This window comes from Harmonia axyridis, chromosome 2, assembly GCF_914767665.1.
Source record: "Harmonia axyridis chromosome 2, icHarAxyr1.1, whole genome shotgun sequence".
Classification (NCBI taxonomy): domain Eukaryota; kingdom Metazoa; phylum Arthropoda; class Insecta; order Coleoptera; family Coccinellidae; genus Harmonia; species Harmonia axyridis.
The window spans coordinates 30,454,691-30,474,556 of NC_059502.1; the positions used below are offsets into that span (position 1 = coordinate 30,454,691).

At 32.1% G+C, this 19,866-nt stretch overlaps 1 protein-coding gene across 7 annotated transcripts in view; it reads left to right on the forward strand.

Moving 5' to 3' along the window:
- The window catches only part of LOC123674247 (collagen alpha-1(XV) chain), a 457,507-nt gene that overhangs the window by 420,307 nt on the left and 17,334 nt on the right, over positions 1–19,866 (forward strand). For all 7 annotated transcript variants that reach the window (XM_045609182.1, XM_045609184.1, XM_045609183.1 and 4 more), the window contains 3 exons: positions 7,020–7,142; positions 16,292–16,306; positions 17,878–18,057. In XM_045609182.1, coding sequence (XP_045465138.1) covers positions 7,020–7,142; positions 16,292–16,306; positions 17,878–18,057 — 318 coding nt within the window. The remainder of the gene's footprint in view (positions 1–7,019; positions 7,143–16,291; positions 16,307–17,877; positions 18,058–19,866) is intronic.

The following is a 19,866-nucleotide window of genomic DNA, read 5'->3' on the forward strand; positions in this document are numbered from 1 at the left end:
ATGTTGACAATATTTTTGGATTCAAGAAAACAACAAACGAAATTCCACCCTACCCTCAAGAGCCGCCCTAAAAATTAAAGTAAAAGTTGTCATTAAACAAGCAAAAAGAATAACTGAAGCAAACAAATATCTATCAACAAAATAATTCTCTAAATAACCCATTACACCGAAAATATCACAATCAATATACTTCGATAAAATGTCCCTGGCATTATGAATATCTAATTTTCATTACACAAATACACTACGCTTGTTCCTAAACCTTAACATGAATGACAACAAATGAAATGTAATGTTATGTTGGAGTAAACTAGAATACAGCTCCCTCGTTATTGGAAAACACTTGGATATATCCATACATATTTACGTAGCAACGTTGGAACAAGTTATACTGAAAGAGTCACAATGAACATCCAGTGGAATTTGCACTCAGCACTAACTGCCAGTTTCTATAGTACAGAATGGGGAGCTGGGGCGTTTCTCAATAATAATATTTTCACTTTATTATATATTCAACGTCTGCACAGGTCAAAACTACAGAGTTGTATTGGAACTACTCACAAGTCACATCACAATTGCGTTTCAATCTTCAGCAGTCATAACACATATTATAACCTCTTTTCCAACCTATCATCATCATCATTTATCTTTTAACATGTGCCTAGCTGGTCGCCATCTACACATTCAACAAATCATATTTTTTCAAAACAAACCCGTTATAAGGATTTTAGGTAAAATTATTTTTCGATAAGAGAACGACATACTAGTAACATAGTAGTATAGCTATTATGTTAGTAGTAACATTGAATAAGGCACTGATTACCATAAATCCTCACCCTATTTCTATTCCTATTCAATTTCGTTATGAAAATTTCGAATTAAATTGAAAATTCATTATTAGATCACTATAATGACAATACATTATCCCCTTCACACTAACTTCCTAAATCTATTCATGTATATAAACCTTAGAAGTTAAAATATCCTACACTGTGTTATGTTCTGAAATTATGTTATGCATTCTAGCGTTTTTATCAAATGAAAATCATCAAAGATTTGAAGGAACCTAACAAAATATTGTTCCGTACATAATATCAATAAATTTGAGATAATTGAGTACTTGTGTGGGTACAAGACAAATTACTGTGTAACATACAATTCAAAAATATACAAATAATAGGAACTACAAAAAATTTGAAAAAAAGATTTTGATGTTCCATTTTGTTGTTCATGAACTTCCAAACCTGCCATTCATTTCATGCAAAATTCCACGTTTCCCGTATCAATATTTAATTTTTACAGTCAGTGTTTGTGTTTTTATTGTGTATCGATTCATAATATTCCAGTAAACAATACTTAAATTTATGCAGAAGGATGTAGCACACAAACTTTGTTTAGGAAATGTTTCCCGTTATAATTGGGCCAGTGTATATGGAAATTTAGTCAATTTTATGGTCGAACCCTCAGGAAGCAAAGCTATAATAATAAGCTACATGCATAACTATGAATGCAACTTATTATTATAATATTATTGTACCGTTTCTCCCTAAGGGTACGACATTAAAATTGACTAAATTGAACAAACCTCAATTACAACTGAGACACCAAAATCGACGATCCTCTTACTGTTGATAAAAACTCGAACGGTAACCATGAAAATTTCCCTAAAATTGACCCTTTTCCTTTCTTCTCTGTACTCTACTGTGCCAAGCCAACTATTGTTACATTATGATCAATTCTAAATTATCGCTTTTCACACCGTTTTACAAACTCAACTCAATAAGGTTATTTCGAAAATCAAATTTTATTTTTTGGTTTATTGAGATATTTATTTGATAACGAGAATTCATTATGAGAAACTTCAAATATTAAAAAAAAAGTGTAATATTGATATAATATTTGATATATACAGGGTGATTAACCCAAATTTTCTCGAGGACGGCCGAATATTTTTTTCATACGGTGAACTTCGTTTTGCATAAGTAGTGAAATGAAAATGAATGTGCACTGAAGAACTGAGAAAAGTTGTGTTCGCCCTTTATGCAGTTTTAGAAATAATGACCACTTTAACCATTCGAATTTTGGAACTTGTCCTTTATTGCAATGTATCGTGAAGGTGATTTGACAATAAAGAAATGTTCAAGCTAAAATTATACAGTCGAAAAATAATAATCGTTCTAATTTGGACATCAAATCCGTCTCATTATTTTGGTATGCTCTTTCGTTTCCTAAAGAAACTTATGCTAGTATGAATTCAGCTTAAGAATCACGTCACTTCATGTAGTCAAAACTTGTCACAAATCAAGAAGTTTTGACAAGGTTGTGTGAAAAAACTTTCTAAATTATATCGAAGCAAAAATATTTATATAGGTACCTACGTAATTTTGTTTGTATGCGAATTTGAACAAGCGCACAAAAGCACCTGTTTTGACTTCAGTCAAATTTGTTCATCTAATTTATACAATGTTCAATCATTTGAAATATGTGATCAAACTTGAAACATTTCAAATAATAAAAACATCAGGATATCAACGTCGATGATAATTGTTTTACAGGGTCAGCTGATGTTTAAATTAACTTCTAAAAAACCAAAAACATTGCTCACTTACAACACCCAGATAGGTTTGCCAATTCACGGAGGGAAAAATATTTTTTCGTAATTTACATGTCCTCATTAGAGAGAAAATTCCCCATTGGATGCTGTTGTATATTTGTAGTGGCTAACGCCAGCGTTGACTATACCTACACGTTCCATCTTGTTTTCCTGTCACGGGTTGAAATTTGTATGATTTATAAACCATATAACCGATGTTGTTTCGGATATCACAACACCTAGCGGAAAGATCAAACATATATTTCACATGGACCCTTTCACATTTCGATGTACAGTCCTGAAAAAATTAATTCATACGACTTGCATTGAGTGCAACTCAATCCAGGTGCCAAAATACTCTCAGGAATTGGTGGCACACGTTATTGACATGCTCTCATATCTTATAATTATTTGAATATTGAAAAAATGTAATGATTAGGTATGAATATGTGAAAAATAAGGGAAGGTTTTCGCTTTTGCGAATGATACTGCAGTATTTTACGATAATAAAAATTGAAAAAAAATAGGAATACATTAGAAACGAACTTCAGAGATATAGTTCAGTTTCTAGATAGCAAGATTCCTACAATAACTAAGAACAAAACTAGATTCTACCATTTAGCTCTTCTTCATTACCTGAAATTCGTTCAACATGTCATAAGTACATTTCAAAAAATATTCGGGTATCATAATAAACCCACATTGGATGTTGAGTTATCAGGTCGACAATGTAATGAGAAAAATTCGCAGGCTTATCCGTTGGTTTAAATTTTTGAAAGGATTCTGCGACCCTCATCTGTTGAGAATGTTCGTTCTTGATATGGGTTAAACCTCTATTGATCTATGGACTACTCGAATGGAAAGGGGTAGTGAAATATCATCTTATTAAACTTGTAGTAGCACAAAAATGATTGTTGAAAATTATTTTCAGTACCTAAATGGCTACCCGAATGAACAACTATGTTCTATCAATTTTCAACAACTCTATACGTTGGTTTTCGCATTGCATCAATTTAGAAATATTTCATCACCAGAATTGAACAACCACTTTCATGGACACGACGCCGTGTGCAGTGAATAATATAATCCACTTTTTTTAACTCGAGTTGAATCTTTCATTTCCAAAATGGAAAAAAAGGATAAATATATTGCTCTTTTGTCCCATAAATTTGAAGTTTTTATCCTTTTTTTAACCCCCTGAAATTCTGCTGGCTCCCTCTTAAAATTTGAAATACTAAAGCTAAAATAATTACAAGATTAGCTGAACTATAATTTCGCTTCACTTTGGCCACCCCAAAAAAAATCCGGCCACCCCTGTTTTTGAAAGCTGGCGTCGCACACCTGGAACCTGAATTCCGGAAAGAATACCTCTCAAGAAACATACCAAAAATCACCAATATCGGTTAACTGCTTCCAAGTTAGAGCCTTTTCGAATTTCTCCAGATACTTGAGAACACATCCTATTATGAGTTCTAGTCGACAGACAACTCTAAAGTTAAAAATTTCGTAGGATTTTACAAAAAATTAATGATAAGAAGGGCATGAATCACAATCTTCTTATTCCACGTCTTCGTCTTCCAGTAACTTGAAATCGAAGCATCCCACAAGCTGAAAAATAATGCTATCCCGATTTCCTGTATCTTCAATGCTAACCACAACCATTCTTTCAATGCAGTTGCAAAATATTGTTGTCAGTAATTATTCTGGAGCGGGAGACAATATTTTCGTTCATTCCATCAACCAAATTCAAATTTGCTAATACAGTTGGTTGATATAATGAAGCTCTACACGTGATGAACGAACGATAACTGCACTGGTTTATTTAGCTTCATTGTCGAATTATGTGTAGCGAAAAATATCAATATTGTTTCTGATTATGGAGCATGATATATTGCTTATTCATACAATTTTTTTGGAGGGCAGATATTCGTTGAAATATTTGATTGAGCTGATGGATTTTTGGGAGGTCTCTAATGCGAGTTTCAATTACAAATTAACGTCATATTATACCATGCTTAGCTGAGCATTATTCCAAATATGGTTGTATGTTTCATAGAGAATTCCATAGTACAATTCAATGGTGTTCAAATCGAATGCAGCGAGATATATACGAAAAACTAATTGAGTGACCTCAACCTATATCTCAAGATATATGACAGGATATTATAAGATACTTTTGGGGCAATTTTGAGAATGCCAAAATTAAGGTTTATGAGAGTTTCGAGCTTGTTTTATCCCATTCTGAGATTCTTCTTTTTTTCGGTTCTATGACTAAGTTAATTTGTACATTTTAGTAATATTGAATGAACTGCTCGTCACGAAACCATTTCCAAAATGTCCAGAAGAAGATTCCATAGAGAAAACATCAATTAAGAGAATATCATGAGATGAAAATATCTCTTTTCATCAGAATGTTTAGAAATAACCCATAACAGAGGAAAAAATTAAATGCAGTTGCATTCGATGTTAATGCAAGAAGGCATATATATCACAGGAGAAAAAAATGTGCGGAAAAAAATTGAAAAAGAGGGACAGTGCAGAAAAAAGAAGAGTAGAGAATTTTTCCAGAAAAAAAACTAAAAATACACAGAAAACCAGCAATAAAGAAGAAATTGAGAGAGAAAATCAGTCTTTTTCGGAAACTGACCAATATGATATAGATAACTATGGTGATCGTTTAATATGTTTCTGGTGGCGTGATAAGACCTGCATATAGCCAAATGTCGATGATATTTTAGGATATAAACTAATCGTATGTATCATTGCGGAATCAAAACAACTGCATAAACAAGGCATATATGAGATACCTAAAATGGAGAAAATAATTCCTGAAAATTATGTGGTCAAATTTGTGGAAGAGAAAACCTATTTATGTATTGTTGTATACTCAACCGATAACATAATATTGATTTTCGAAATCAAATTATTCCAAATGACAACCTTTATTGAAATCTTTGTCAAGAAAATATATTCCAAAAAAATCTGAGGTTTTAGAATTTGAAGACATTGAAAAGTTTCTGAATTCCTCGATGTCAAGATATATATATCATCCTCAATATTATCACATCTTATCTTTTTATCTCATCTGAATTTTGGCAGGACATGTACATAATTTTGGGACAAAATTGCAGGTAATATTAATTATCAGATATTCTGGTGCATTCAGAAGAATCGAGTTGAGCAGCATAACAATAAATAATTATCTACCTCTGACCTGCTAAATAAAGGAGAAAATATAATATCCTTGAAATGACATGGAGGATGGAAGAGCTCTTCTGTTGCTGAAAGTTATGTAGAACTGCAGCACAGAAAAAACTGGATATTGCTAAAATTTTGGCTAGCTATATTCCTGCATCAAGTAGTCAAATTTTGAACGTTCCCATTATAAATACAATTGACAAAGGAACTACAAACGTAACCACTTCATACCTGGATTATCATTCAATGCAGGAAGATATTATGCATTCTAATGTAACAATCAAAGTTTTCAATTATTGTACTTTCAAAAATATGGACTGAGAGTTCATTCAATCTTCAAATTATTATAAAATTAATAGAATATATCAAAACAAATCTCTTATTTTCATAAAATCACATATCAGCACAATTGCAGTAATTCTTCTTTAGTAATCAAAAATATAAGTGCATTAATATTGTTGATGAGAATAATAATTCTCTCAATAATTCATTCTGAACACTGATGATATTTATGCTAAAATTGTTAGGTTAGTTATATTAAAATATATCAATGCTTTTCGATAACTTATCCGTAAAGAAAACATTGTAAACAATATTCTTCATCAAAAATATTTCTAGTTATTTCAAACCTTTTGGTTATCCAATCCAGTTATTAAATATATAAATACGTATGTGTGGATTCTACAGTAGTATTTTCGATTTTTTTCACCCTGGAGAGTTCAACAATTCTGCAAAATAAATGTAAATAGTAACCATACGAGATGTAATAATTTTGTTTGATTCTACCTTCTATTTTATGAAGCAACTTCTTCTATACTATTGGATAAGTTCGAGATTTGATAACACAGGATCCATTTGATATATTTCTATGTAGGCAAGTTCCACTCCGCCTCACTCCGTTCGGCTGGTAAACACAAGCTCGCCATGAAAAGTGACACTTCTCCTCCTTATGACATAATATACTATTACTCTTTCGTGATTCCTTTTTTCCTGTAAAATGAAACTGAAGGTTCAAAGAATGGGAAAATGTATATTGCAAGTACATAAAAATTGTCTTTGTATTAGAAAACTCTTAGTCATTCTCACTAGCGAGGATAATTGTGACATCTACCTTAATAACAATTACTTGTGTTACACCCTCTATAATCTATATATATTTTCCTTCAAAAGAATCCAATCAACGATATCGATTCTGTTCTACTGTATTTATACTAATCGTTTGTTGCAGCTGGGATCTCTATTACCTGTGACCACCCCCGCACCGCCAACTACAAATAACCCGCATCTGCGGCCGCCTTTTGAAGTTAGCAACCTTATAAATAACATGGCCAAACCTCCCGATGTTTCCAATGTAAGTAGCGCCATCTGAACTAGGATAAGATATGCTCGGAGATACGATACCAATCCGGTGTTTATCTCAGGTTTGGCGGATCCAGTTATTGGCTAGCCGCACATATCGGCTTAATAGGGCATTTTGAGCCGAACCGCACTGACGTCAACCTTTAATACCCTCTGTCCATGTTGATTATTATTTCAATACAGCGCTTTTGATAACATAAACGTTAACGGTAGGCCAAAGTGGGATGTTCCACTGCAAACTACGTGCAGATAACGTTCTATTGTTTTCACAACAACGCAACGCTTAGGTTTAGCATAACGTTATGCACGTTCATTCATGCGAACATGAACTATTGATCTGGGATTTTATCGAATTAGGAAAATCAAATTCGATCTTGGGATTTTTATGTGAAAAAATCATGTTAACAATGTTACCATTTTAACTTTTGCCTTCGCCAAATTTCATTATGACTATAGAAAAAGTTTCATACAGTGTGGTCCAACGAAAACTTAACACCTCGATTTTCCGGCTTGAAAATGAAAATGTGGAAAATCGCTCGGACCCTTCAATTTCTGATTCGAAGGAGAACAATTTTTCCGCTCTCCGCATCCCCGTAATTGCAACACCCTAACGGGGGTGAGTACGACCTCTTGATTTTGATTAGTTTAAGGGGTGTTGTGATGCCTAATTTTGAATATCGCGTACATACTATCTGATCCTGAAATTTCCCTTCAAAATTTCCATCGATAACGAAATGACAGGTAAAATAGTGGATGAGTATTCACTTTTGTGATTAGTTTATTAAATACTGGAAATAAGCACCATTCACTTCCATGCAGTAATGTAAATTTTGCTGAAAACGTACGTTACTCAAGATTTCTAGTGTAATTTAACGGCATTCATTAATGATCCATGTTCGCAAATCATCCAGTGATAACGCTGGGTAGCGTAAATCTCGGATTTCAAGTTCTTATTCCTATTAAAAAAAAACCGAAAAAGTTTTCCCCTCTCGAATCAGAAATTGACGGATCCGAGCGATTTTCTACATTTTCGTTTCAAAGCCGGAAAAGCGAGGTGTTAAGTTTTTGTTGGACTAGCCTGTATATAAAAAAAATATAATTGTTTCAGATTTCTTCTGAAATTTTCTACATAACTGATCCAAATTCATTGTATCACCTTCAAAGTAAAACATTTTCGAAATATATTTTTCCAACACTTATCTAGTATTCCTTAGGAGAATATATAGAAGAAGAATTATAGAGAAGTTTTGGTTCTTTCCCAATCTATAGCGAAGATTAATAAAGATTTGATAAATTGTATCTTGAGAACAAAGCGTTTGATGTAGGACTGCACTTTTTTTCTTGAAATTATCCAAGGAATCTCTCATTTTCCTCCATAGCTCCAATTTATGAACAGCCTGTATATTACCAAAAACTCAAATATGTACTATAAAATGGTGTAAGGTATTAAAATTTTAATCAATATAATTATGTCAAATAATAATACGATTTTACTTGTATACTTCATATTGTTTATCTTCCATAAATAAATTAAGTCCATTTTCTCTTGTTTTATGCCCTAGTTCTTGCTCCATTTCATGACGGTCTTTAACGCTCCATTCCATGACGGTGTCTACCGTTTAAGCGAATAGTTCAAAAATTAGTACGCTTTATTTTACGCTAGAGACCATCGATTTATAATTATATGAGGTTTTGACTACTAATCATTTTAAAGATTTTTTCATTGCGGAAAGTCCTTATTTATAATTTTTTTTTGGAACGCAGAGGAAAAATCAGACGATTTTTTCTATTGAAGAATAATAATAACTTATAAATCAAATAATTTGACAACTTTGTGTCTAATCCTTCACAATAATATATCTGTATGATATATTCAGTTTATTTTTGTCTTGGAATATATTCCAATTCTAAAAATGACAAATTTAATAATCAACCAAAAGAAAAATTCAAAATGACTAAAATTGTACAAATTGAGTAAACGGTTAATAAATTGAACAACTAAATTAACATAAAGACAGACGTACGTTTCGGAATTTTTGTATTTAATAATACAATTTTTCCTCATCAGTGCCTTATAGTTCAACGGAATTATTAAATTTACAAACTTACCACGTGTATATCTACCTCAACAAAATTGCAAGTAAGAAACTACAAACTAACTAAACGTATCGTTTGCTCTGGTGAGGATTCACAGAACAAGCCATTACTTAAGGTAGTCATAGATTTCTTCATTGTTATTCTTTTTGAAATACATATACAAATGGGCATTTACAATTGAATAAACAATTTCAGAAATTTTAAATTTATCAATTGGTTGATACTGACTCTCTAATCAATAAATGATCACATCAAATTATAAAAGTTTAATGAGTCTTCTTGATGAAGGATATTTAATATAAATCAAATAATTTGACAACTTTGTGTCTAATCCTTCACAATATCTGTATGATATATTCAGTTTATTTTTGTCTTGGAATATATTCCAATTCTAAAAATGACAAATTTAATAATCAACCAAAAGAAAAATTCAAAATGACTAAAATTGTACAAATTGAGTAAACGGTTAATAAATTGAACAACTAAATTAACATAAAGACAGACGTACGTTTCGGAATTTTTGTATTTAATAATACAATTTTTCCTCATCAGTGCCTTATAGTTCAACGGAATTATTAAATTTACAAACTTACCACGTGTATATCTACCTCAACAAAATTGCAAGTAAGAAACTACAAACTAACTAAACGTATCGTTTGCTCTGGTGAGGATTCACAGAACAAGCTACTAAGTAGGTACAATTTATTTTTAAATTTGTTTAACAACATTCCAATTACTAAAAACGGCCAGTTTTTTGACTAAAAATTGCTAATACATCACAAAACGAATTCAAATGAAAACCGTGTTTAATCTGTATTCCTTTACCATCTGCACTTATCAATTTTTAGTCAAAAAACTGGCCGTTTTTAGTAATTGGAATGTTGTTAAACAAATTTAAAAATAAATTGTACCTACTTAGTAAACACAGTGCGGTACGCATTTTTATTTAAACTATTATTAATTTTAAAAATATGAAAAATGTTGTTCGCCCTGTATCTTCGAAACAAAGAGGTTTTTCAAAAATCATCCAAGGACAAAACATGCTTAAAATAGTCCAAGGAACAACCCCCTGAATTTTTGCCGCATGTTTAGGAAACACCCTGTATATTTATTCTTCAATAAAATAAGTCGTCGAATTTTCCATTCCAAAAAAAAACATGAATAAGAACGAATTCTTTCAAATGAATAATAGTGAAAACCTCATATAGATCGTTGATCTCTATCGTAAAATATAGCGTAATTACTTTTGAGCTGACCGGTGAAACGGTATACGACATTTGAAAAATATTTCACGAAAAATACTTGATTAGTTACAGGTCATCGAATTCAAAAGTATAAGCCCAGAAAATGAGATTGCAAATTACTACATGTAGAAATTATTTGCTAGTTGTTTCTGTTTCTATTGTTTTCAAAATTGCCATCGGATTCTCTCCATCATTATGAATTCAGTTCCACTTGTGGAAGGAGCTTAAATCTATAGGTCACTGCCAGGAGTTTTGTGGGTGAATAGGGTTTTAAATTCGCCGACTGGTAATATTTAATGTACCCATATCCGCATTTTGTGTGTTTTCGTACAGAGCTGGCTTTCCTCAGTTCGTTGATATATTCTGTATAAATACTCGAATAACTGAGTCCACAAAGGACTGTAAATTAATAGCACGCGTTCAGCAAATATTTATCCGACTGGAAAATTTATCTCCATATCATATAAACTGTATCAAATTAATATCACTCGACAAATGCTCTCTTAGCATCATCTACTTGGTTCTAAAAACATACAATTGAAGAAAAATTAAATTTTAATAATATCATATTTGTACTAATCTAACTATATCATGAATAACTGAAGGTTAGAAAAGGAAAATATATAATAATTTACAGAATTTATCATTTACAGTCACCCCGAAATGGAATTCATGACTGAAATAGAAAGGATATAATAATAATAATAATAACATATATTCATCATCAAAGTTAACATAAACATGAATTAAACAAAAAGTACTCCCTCAAATTAAACTATCGATTTATATGAGGGACTAATGACATGAATATACAAAAAATAGAGAAAACCAACTGAAATGGTTTTCTGTGAGTAAAATCACAAATATTACAAAATTTTACATTAGCCCTAGTGTGTAGGTAAGTAGATGCAGAGTATCATTCCGTTTTCGGTTTTTTCTCAATCCAGTGTGAATAGTCCATTATAAAGCATCTAGACTTGACAATATTCATACTCAATAATATATTAAGGAAATCTGTTCATACTGACATTACCATCAATTTCACTTCAAACCCTATGTCTAAAGAAAAATTTGGACACTGTGAAGAAATGATAGAGCGCTCGATTCGAAGAACCAAGCGCTCAAATATAGCAACATATAATAGTATGATTTATAGATATAGTATATCCAAAGTCACTTGAACTAGTCTATAAAAACGCTTGGCCAGATATAATTGCAAAACAGTCATAAACCATAGGCGCACAAACCCTTGATTTGAAAATAATATTTTTGCGTATGTATGGAACTCAGAAAATTTGTGACGTGAGTACCTTTTGCTGTTACATCAGAAATAATACTATGTCATTCTACGGTATTATAATTTGATTTTTCTTTATTCTCGACCTGTAATATACTATCAAGGAACTATATCAACGGTGATGAACTGATCGTTGCATATAATTATAAGATCACGAAAATGTTTGAGATGAATTCAGAAATGTTCTGTCTGAAGATAAGACAAACTAGGGTAGAATAGGTGCATGACCTTGAGATTCTTGAATGACATCCAATTTTCTACGTCAAATTAGCAGCTACGTTGCCGAATTGAATTTTATTTCTTCGTTATTGTAAGGCGAAATTTATGTCCCTCAGTGGAAGCAGAAGGCTAAATGATAATGATGTACAGGGTGATTCACCGCGATGGCCTATTAGACGTTTATAGAAAACTAATAATAATATTGTGCTGAAAATTTATACAATTTTCTTTTATACCGGAAACAGAGTACCTACTACTTTCTTATTTCAAACGGCACACCCAGTATATTATTGCATTATTAGATGGCTTGGTTGATGATAATTTCAGCTATATGGCAATACTCAAGGAAAACTGCAATTTCTCATTGAATGGAGTAGTCTATGACTTCCAGAAAACATAAAAAGAAACTAAAAAGTCGAAATTTCGTGAATTGTAATAAATTATTGGTTAAGATGGTTGAAAATCCATAAACCAATAAAATTTTCAATTGCGAATAATTAATGACATTTCATGAAATGTCAGATTTAGTTATCCAAATTTCGATATTAGTTTCTATGTTTTCCGGAAGTCATAGAATTCTCCACTCAGTTAAAAATTGTAGTATTTCCCCAGTTCAAGTTTTTCCTCGATAACTTTTTGTATTCAGAATCAGAATAAATATTCAAAAGATATATATAACCTATTATTAAAACTGTCCCGACTGATGGCAGTAAATGGTGAACTATTTCTATTCTCTATAAAATGCTTGATTGATTTTTCGATCTGGCAACGTAGCTGCTAATTTGACGTACTAAGAGCCTCAACATTATATGCCTATTCTACATGATTTCTCAAACCAGTAATAACATTGCTTAAATCAGAAAATGTAATGAAAATTTTGTTGGTTAATATTTAGGATGCGAAATCATTTTCTTCAGAACCCGTCTTATAACAATTCTGACTTTTAAAGTAAATGGAGAAATAGATTTGATTGCGAAATATCCTTTTTTTTTTCACATAAGATATAGAATTGTGCTGAACATCATAGTCGAAATCATTAAAAGCTTCGGTCACACAACGAACTAAAACTACGTGAAAATGCATTTCAATAATACCACTATGGACCACACTGGTCTATGCGAATTATTAGAAAGTAATTAAGAAGTGACAGATGCAGCCAATGAGTGTAACCAAAAACGCTCTCAAAGTGGAAAGGGGAATACGAGGGGAAATATTCAGCCAATAAGATCAATCAAATCGGGATATTCTTGTTTCCAAGACGATCTGCTAAATACCGGGGTTTATTTGAGAGTATTGATAGCAATATTTTTATGAATTCCAAAGGAATTTCTGAAAACTTGGACAACCCTTGTATAATTGAAATATTCAAGCTTCCTCCAAGTGACTTTGGATATACTATACCTATGAATCTAATAAAACAAATCGCTGTTAGTTATTGGTTAACAAAAAAACAAAATAAGCATTACGTTAAGAATACCCTAATATATGTAAAAGTTAAGAACCATCCAAAATTTTTGATGCATTGATTACACCAATAACAGTTCATCTAGCACGAAAACTCTAATAGATATCATAGCGCTTGCTTATGAGGAGAAAGTAAACCATCCTATAACCTTCCATTATTGTGTCTAGGCTGAAAGACAAAATTAAAAATTATACTTTATGATGGGTCACTTTACAAAAGTAAGCAACAATCAATCGTAACGCTAGCAATACTAACAATAAAACTTCTAAAACCATATTTTACTAAGATTCTTAGAAGTGATGTCATTCGCTTTGATTCATGTTTCGAGGGGTTGCTGTGTTTCAAACTACTATTTTATTGAAAATCTTATTAATCTCAATGTTTGAACACAGAGTTTGGTTTCAAAATCCTTTCAACATAATAATATATGTGAATATTATTCTGTCAAACATTTAGTTTTTGGATGTTTGAATAAAGAGTGAACGAATAAATGTAAACTCATCCCCCATTGTTGAATATATTCCGATACTTTGGAAATCCCAGGCGGCAACTGTGCAATTTACCTGCAAATTTTATAACCTCTCTTTCCGCTATCATGGATTTCTCTGTTCACTTCACAGATACTGAACCCATATACATATGTTTGACTGTACTAATTTTGAATCAGCTGAAATGTAAAATTACCTGATGCAGCATCATGACGAAACCATTGTTATTATACATTTAAATTTGGGGGGAAAGAAGTTTTCTTTTATTTGATTCTATAATGAATTTCCATCCAAGTAAGGACCGAATCCATCACATAAAGTATTCTAGATTTTTGAAATGGAATATACAGGGCCGTCACTACGGGGGGGGGGGGGGAGAATGTGTAGGTGGTCGCCTAGGGCGATATTTCAAGCAAAATTAACAAAAACCACATGTGTAGAAATTCAAAGAATAGAATGAAATTTAATTCGGTCAGCAACAATAAGAATGATTACCGACAAATTTAATTAACATCAACAACCATCAAAGGTGCCGCATTATGCATTATACTCATAAATATCCAGATGTCGAGTGATCCCCTCAGAGTGCTGATTATGAGTTATTGACGCCAAAAAAATGCATTCATCAGGCTTGTCAGCGTTTGCTTTGCATAACGTTGCCCAATTTCATTGCCACTTGGGGTGGCTTTTAGATTATTGTTCTTTTCAATTCTCCGATCAGAATATTGATTCCCCAGAATCGAATGCAAAATATACGAGAAACGATTCCATTTCAGCATTTCCAATTTATCCTTCTTAGAATTATAAGAAGTTCTATTATTTCATAGCACATTCCATTATATTTATAATATTTTTAATTTTTTATGTCAAATTAACTAGTGATGGGCGTGGGCGCATTCGAATTCAAAATAATGTTCAATCCGCATAATCCGATTGTTTGACTCATTTATCTCAAAGAAGAAAAAAAATGAAATGTTCAAACTTTTCATGAAGTCAAAACCGAGCAGAAGGACCTGAAACCGTAGGGCCTGCTCTGGAGGGCGGCATTATTAACTTCTCCCGAGAAATCTGGATTCCTGGAACAATTGATTAAATAAATAATTATTTGTTAAATTCCAACGAATTTCACAATTGATTTTTTTTATCAAATTCACTAATCTTGAACATCTTCGCATCGAGAATGTCTACAACATCCATTCAAATTAAAAATCGAGATTCATCCGCATCATCCGGTTGTTTTATTTAATCCTATCAAATAAAAAAACAAATGTTCGTTCGTTTTATGGAGTCGGAACTCAGCAGAAGAATCTGAAACCTGAATTCAATTAATATTATTTCATCATTTATTCATAATAATTGCGTTTCCTTAATCAGCTATTAGATTCAAATTTGAATCCATAAAAAATAATTACAATTAAAATGAATTTTTTCTTTCCTAAAAAAACTTTTCATACAAAATTGTGGAATTTTCTACACTAAATCTATGGATGAAAGTTCCTAATCCAACCAAATCCAAACCCCCTTCCCCACCGGTCTTTTGCTTAAAAAACCTGCAAGGGTGCCGAATTGTATTGTTTTGCTGAGGCGGCAGAACCTCTAGAGCTGGCCCTGGAGCCCGATTATCCAATATTAATTTTTATCTTTCTGCAGAGTAAGCTGCTGTTAGGGCGGCAAATTGGGTCTCTGTCTAGGGCGGTACTTAGGCTAGCGACGGCCCTGGGAATATGTATAGGCAAATTTGTTCCATAATATGAATATTTCTGTGTTCCACTAAGTAAAGACAATTCTTAAGTTCATGAAGAAATTTTGAAACGAAACCATGGTTTTATATTTGAACCAAATATTCGAAAGCGTCACTTGAATTCACTCGGTCTTCACATTCCATTTGAAATAATATCATGTTAATATTCTATACATTGGTCATCATTACAATTGTGCTGTATTGTATTGTTTATACTCCCAGATTAAAAAAAATTATTCTACAATTGGTGAACAGACTATAGGATCTATAAAGTGCCGAATCCAGCCCTAATTTATGAACTTGATTTCTTCAAGTCCTATCTAGTATTTCATCGAAAACTATCACTCATTTTCATGTTCAATGGATATTAGCGTAAAAAAGACTTTTCAGAAGTCACATCCTAGAAACAGTTTACTTATTTAGGTTCATTATTCTTCAACTATTGAGTGTTATAATTATAAAATTGTTTTGATATAAGGAAAATATTGCTTTTTTCACTCAATGGTATTCGATTTGTTTTCAATTCAATAACTTAGACAAACATTTTTTTTATCCAAAAATTAATACTTATATCTTTTGTTTCCTTACAGTGGCATCCAAGAATGGTGAGTAATGTTTTTTTAATTGTAAACGATGTTGAGAACTGCGGATGATATAAGATATAAACTTTCGCTCGTGTAGGTTACATCAAGTGAATAAAAAAATCGTCAATCAGTGCACTCGTAACCAAATGGAAGGTTTTCTGGAGAACCAAATACATTTCAATAATTTATAAGAAGTCGATCATTTCACAAGAAGTAACAAGTAGCAGTCTGAAAATAATTAAATCTACTCTACATGAAAATCAAAACATGTTCGCGAAAATGTTCAACAAAGATACGATTTCTATTTCAAATGGAATTAAAATCAAACATCGCTTCGATTATTTCAGAACTATTTTAGAAATAACTGTTGTTTTTCACCTATGATGAATTACCAGTTAATGATTAGGTATATCAATGCAAAATAACAAATGTTTAACATTTTCGTGGAAAACACTCTCGACCCCCTTTACTCTCCAGATCCTTAAGAAGACTACCACCGCACTTAAGGGGATGATCCTGCATCTATGAATTCACGATCAGAAAATATCGCCTCAAAATAAATATTGACATGTTTGATCTTTTACCGAAAGAATTTTCATTTAGAATACTCTAGGTAGACTGTGTTTATGTGCCCCACATTCAAGTTTGGATTCAAATTGAAGCGTATCAGAATAAACTTTGAGGTTTATATGAATATCAATAATATTTTTTAGCTTGCGAGTAATAATTATTGTTGAAAATATTTCAAGATATTCAAATTTCATGTGTATGGAAAAATTCAAAAAAATTGAGTCTTCGAAAAAAAGGGGGATTTATCGAAGGTATCATAATTTGAATACTTCTATGTATTCAACTAAGTAAAAACAGTTGATAAAGAAATTATAAAATGAAACTTTGATTTTATATTTCAACCAAATTTCGAATTTGAAGGATATTATTAATTTTAGAATTTACAAATTCAAGCAAAAGGCCAAATTTGGTGATTTATTTTGATGCACGATATCAACTGGTGGGGGCTTACATGCTTATATGGGACAAGTAAGAGAAAAAGTTACATTCGCGACAGATTATAAAAATTGGTCAATTTTATCCACCAGAGCCATGCTCAAGATTATGATGTGTTTGGACAGGGCATAGAACGTCAGTATGCACGTTACACTCAAAATTGGTTGAATACTCGAAATTGAAAAATTCTAGGCTATTTGCCTGGAAAAAATATAATAGAGGCTGAGAATCGGAAAACGAGCAAAAATAAGGACGGCGGATTTTTAGTGAAATTCCCTAAATTAATGTTCTAACGGTCCAAAGCTTGATGAGAGATACACAGAATACAGAATTGAAGACCATAGACCATTACATTCAATTTAAAATGAAAATTTTGTTTTTTATAAAACTTGTAATGAAATCTTTTCTGAAAAATCATTGATCTTTCATAATATTATGAAAATGCGTTCTGAAATAAGCTAGAGTTTTTCTCATTATAGATTGAAATATGAATAAAATATTCACTTGATGGAACCTATTATTCTTTTACAACTGAATTTCTTCAGATGCAACTCCATAACCTATTCCATTACGAAATAATTTTTTAGTTACGTATGGGTGCTCTCAATGAACCCTACACAGGAGACGTCCATGGAGTCAGTGGTGCAGACTACGCTTGTTACCGTGAGGCACGAAGAGCAGGTTTGAGAGGAACCTTCAGAGCCTTTTTATCCTCGAGGGTACAAAATGTTGACTCCATCGTGAGACAAGCAGACAGAAAATTACCTGTGAGTACAAGTAATTATATTCGAGGTTTTTAGTTTTGAAAGTGTGGACAAGTTCATACAGTAGATATTTTTCGTATAGGAAATACTCTTTGAGATTTTAGGATCTACTATCAGTATTACTTCTTAAAATTCTATGTAGCCTACTGCGTCATAGCCGTAATCTGCTTTTATTGAAATAGTAGGTAATAGCATGTCATAATCCTTGTGTATATAAATGAAGCTTTAAAGCACACAGAATGTTACCAATCCTCTAATAAATGTCTAGGTAACTGCTATTTGTTATTAACCGTCATCATAACTTCAATAACAATTCGTGTGAAGTCAGGAGCTTTTGTGCGCTTGTTCAAATTCATATAGATGTAATTTCTTCCAGAAATATTATATGAATTTTCAAACGATTATCTCACAAACCAGTTTTAGATCGCCAACTTGATCGTGTTTACGATTTAATTTTTGAGTGGAATCTTCCTGCTCTCTTAGTTTTTAAAGTATGTGCCCCTGAAGTTCAATCATTACGGAACACAATTACTTGATCAATCTACAAAGTGACATACCACTAAAAAATAGAATTAGGATATATACTTCAAACAAAAAATCATTTATCTTTCTATTGGAACAATTTTGTTGGGGAAACAAAAAAGTTAATAAAATAAAATTTCGAATCAACATCCGACTATCTCGTATTATTTTTTTTTTTCGTCAGGCAATCAACGCACATTCCAAAAAGAATAATCTTTCCATCATGGTACAAATTTTGTATGGGTACATTTCAGCCGAGACCAAGAGATTATCACTACTTGAGACCACCGGCCTGACCTTACGGTCGAGCCAACACCTGATCTACAGTGTTTTTCACGACAGAGCTTGCTTCATTTCATAGATATACTGCTTGAATTTCAAAAGGAGCTTAAAATTTTTATTTAAAAAAAAAAAAAAGTTCTTCTTTCTCGATTTAGGGGAAACGAGAAATTGGATGATTTTATTTCGGTATTCTTCTTGAATTTATAGTCTTGATTAATATGATCGCCATGAAATTTTGCAAGAAACTTCAAATTGTCATTCTACAACGTTTGAATCGTAACCGACGGTTGAACCGTGCGTCAAGTACCAAATTCCGTATACGGATTTTAGTAGTTGACGCAACGGTTGAACCGTCGGTTTTCCTTTATAATACCGGCCCTTTGTCTAACCACTCGAACCTTATTCTATATTATAAAACTGCAGACATTGTGAGAAATGATGAAGCGAATAAAAAAATTCGTCCATCCACCATCAAGGCCTTTTCCCAAGAAAAAATTAAGGAAACAAAATTTTGAAAAATCCTCACTTCAACTAAAAATTTCCAATGAAAAATATTTCATCGAAATCGGACTCGTGAAACTCGAAATATTGAAATCCTGGAAATGTCAAGTTTGTGAGTGCGTATATATTTTATATCCGAAAGAGCTGAAATTTCAACGGAAATACTTATCACCGGACTCATTACCGAATGTCGTAAACTTCAGACTAGTAGAATGCGAAATATTAAGGTTCCAGAAAATCTCTCTATATTCTTAAATCGCTTATATGGAACGACATTTGGAACGAATATTCTGTGATCGTGTCTTCCGGAATCGCTTCAATTCCTCCTCTGCAGAGTGCCACAAATTGATGGAATGATATATTGATAATGGAAAGCGTCATTCACCTCACACCTGACATTATTCCCAAGACTAACTAAATATTATATTAAATATATTTTATTGATCGAAGACAATTTTTGTCTGCAATCGGTAGTTCTCAAAGGTCATGATGCGTATAGTGGGTTTT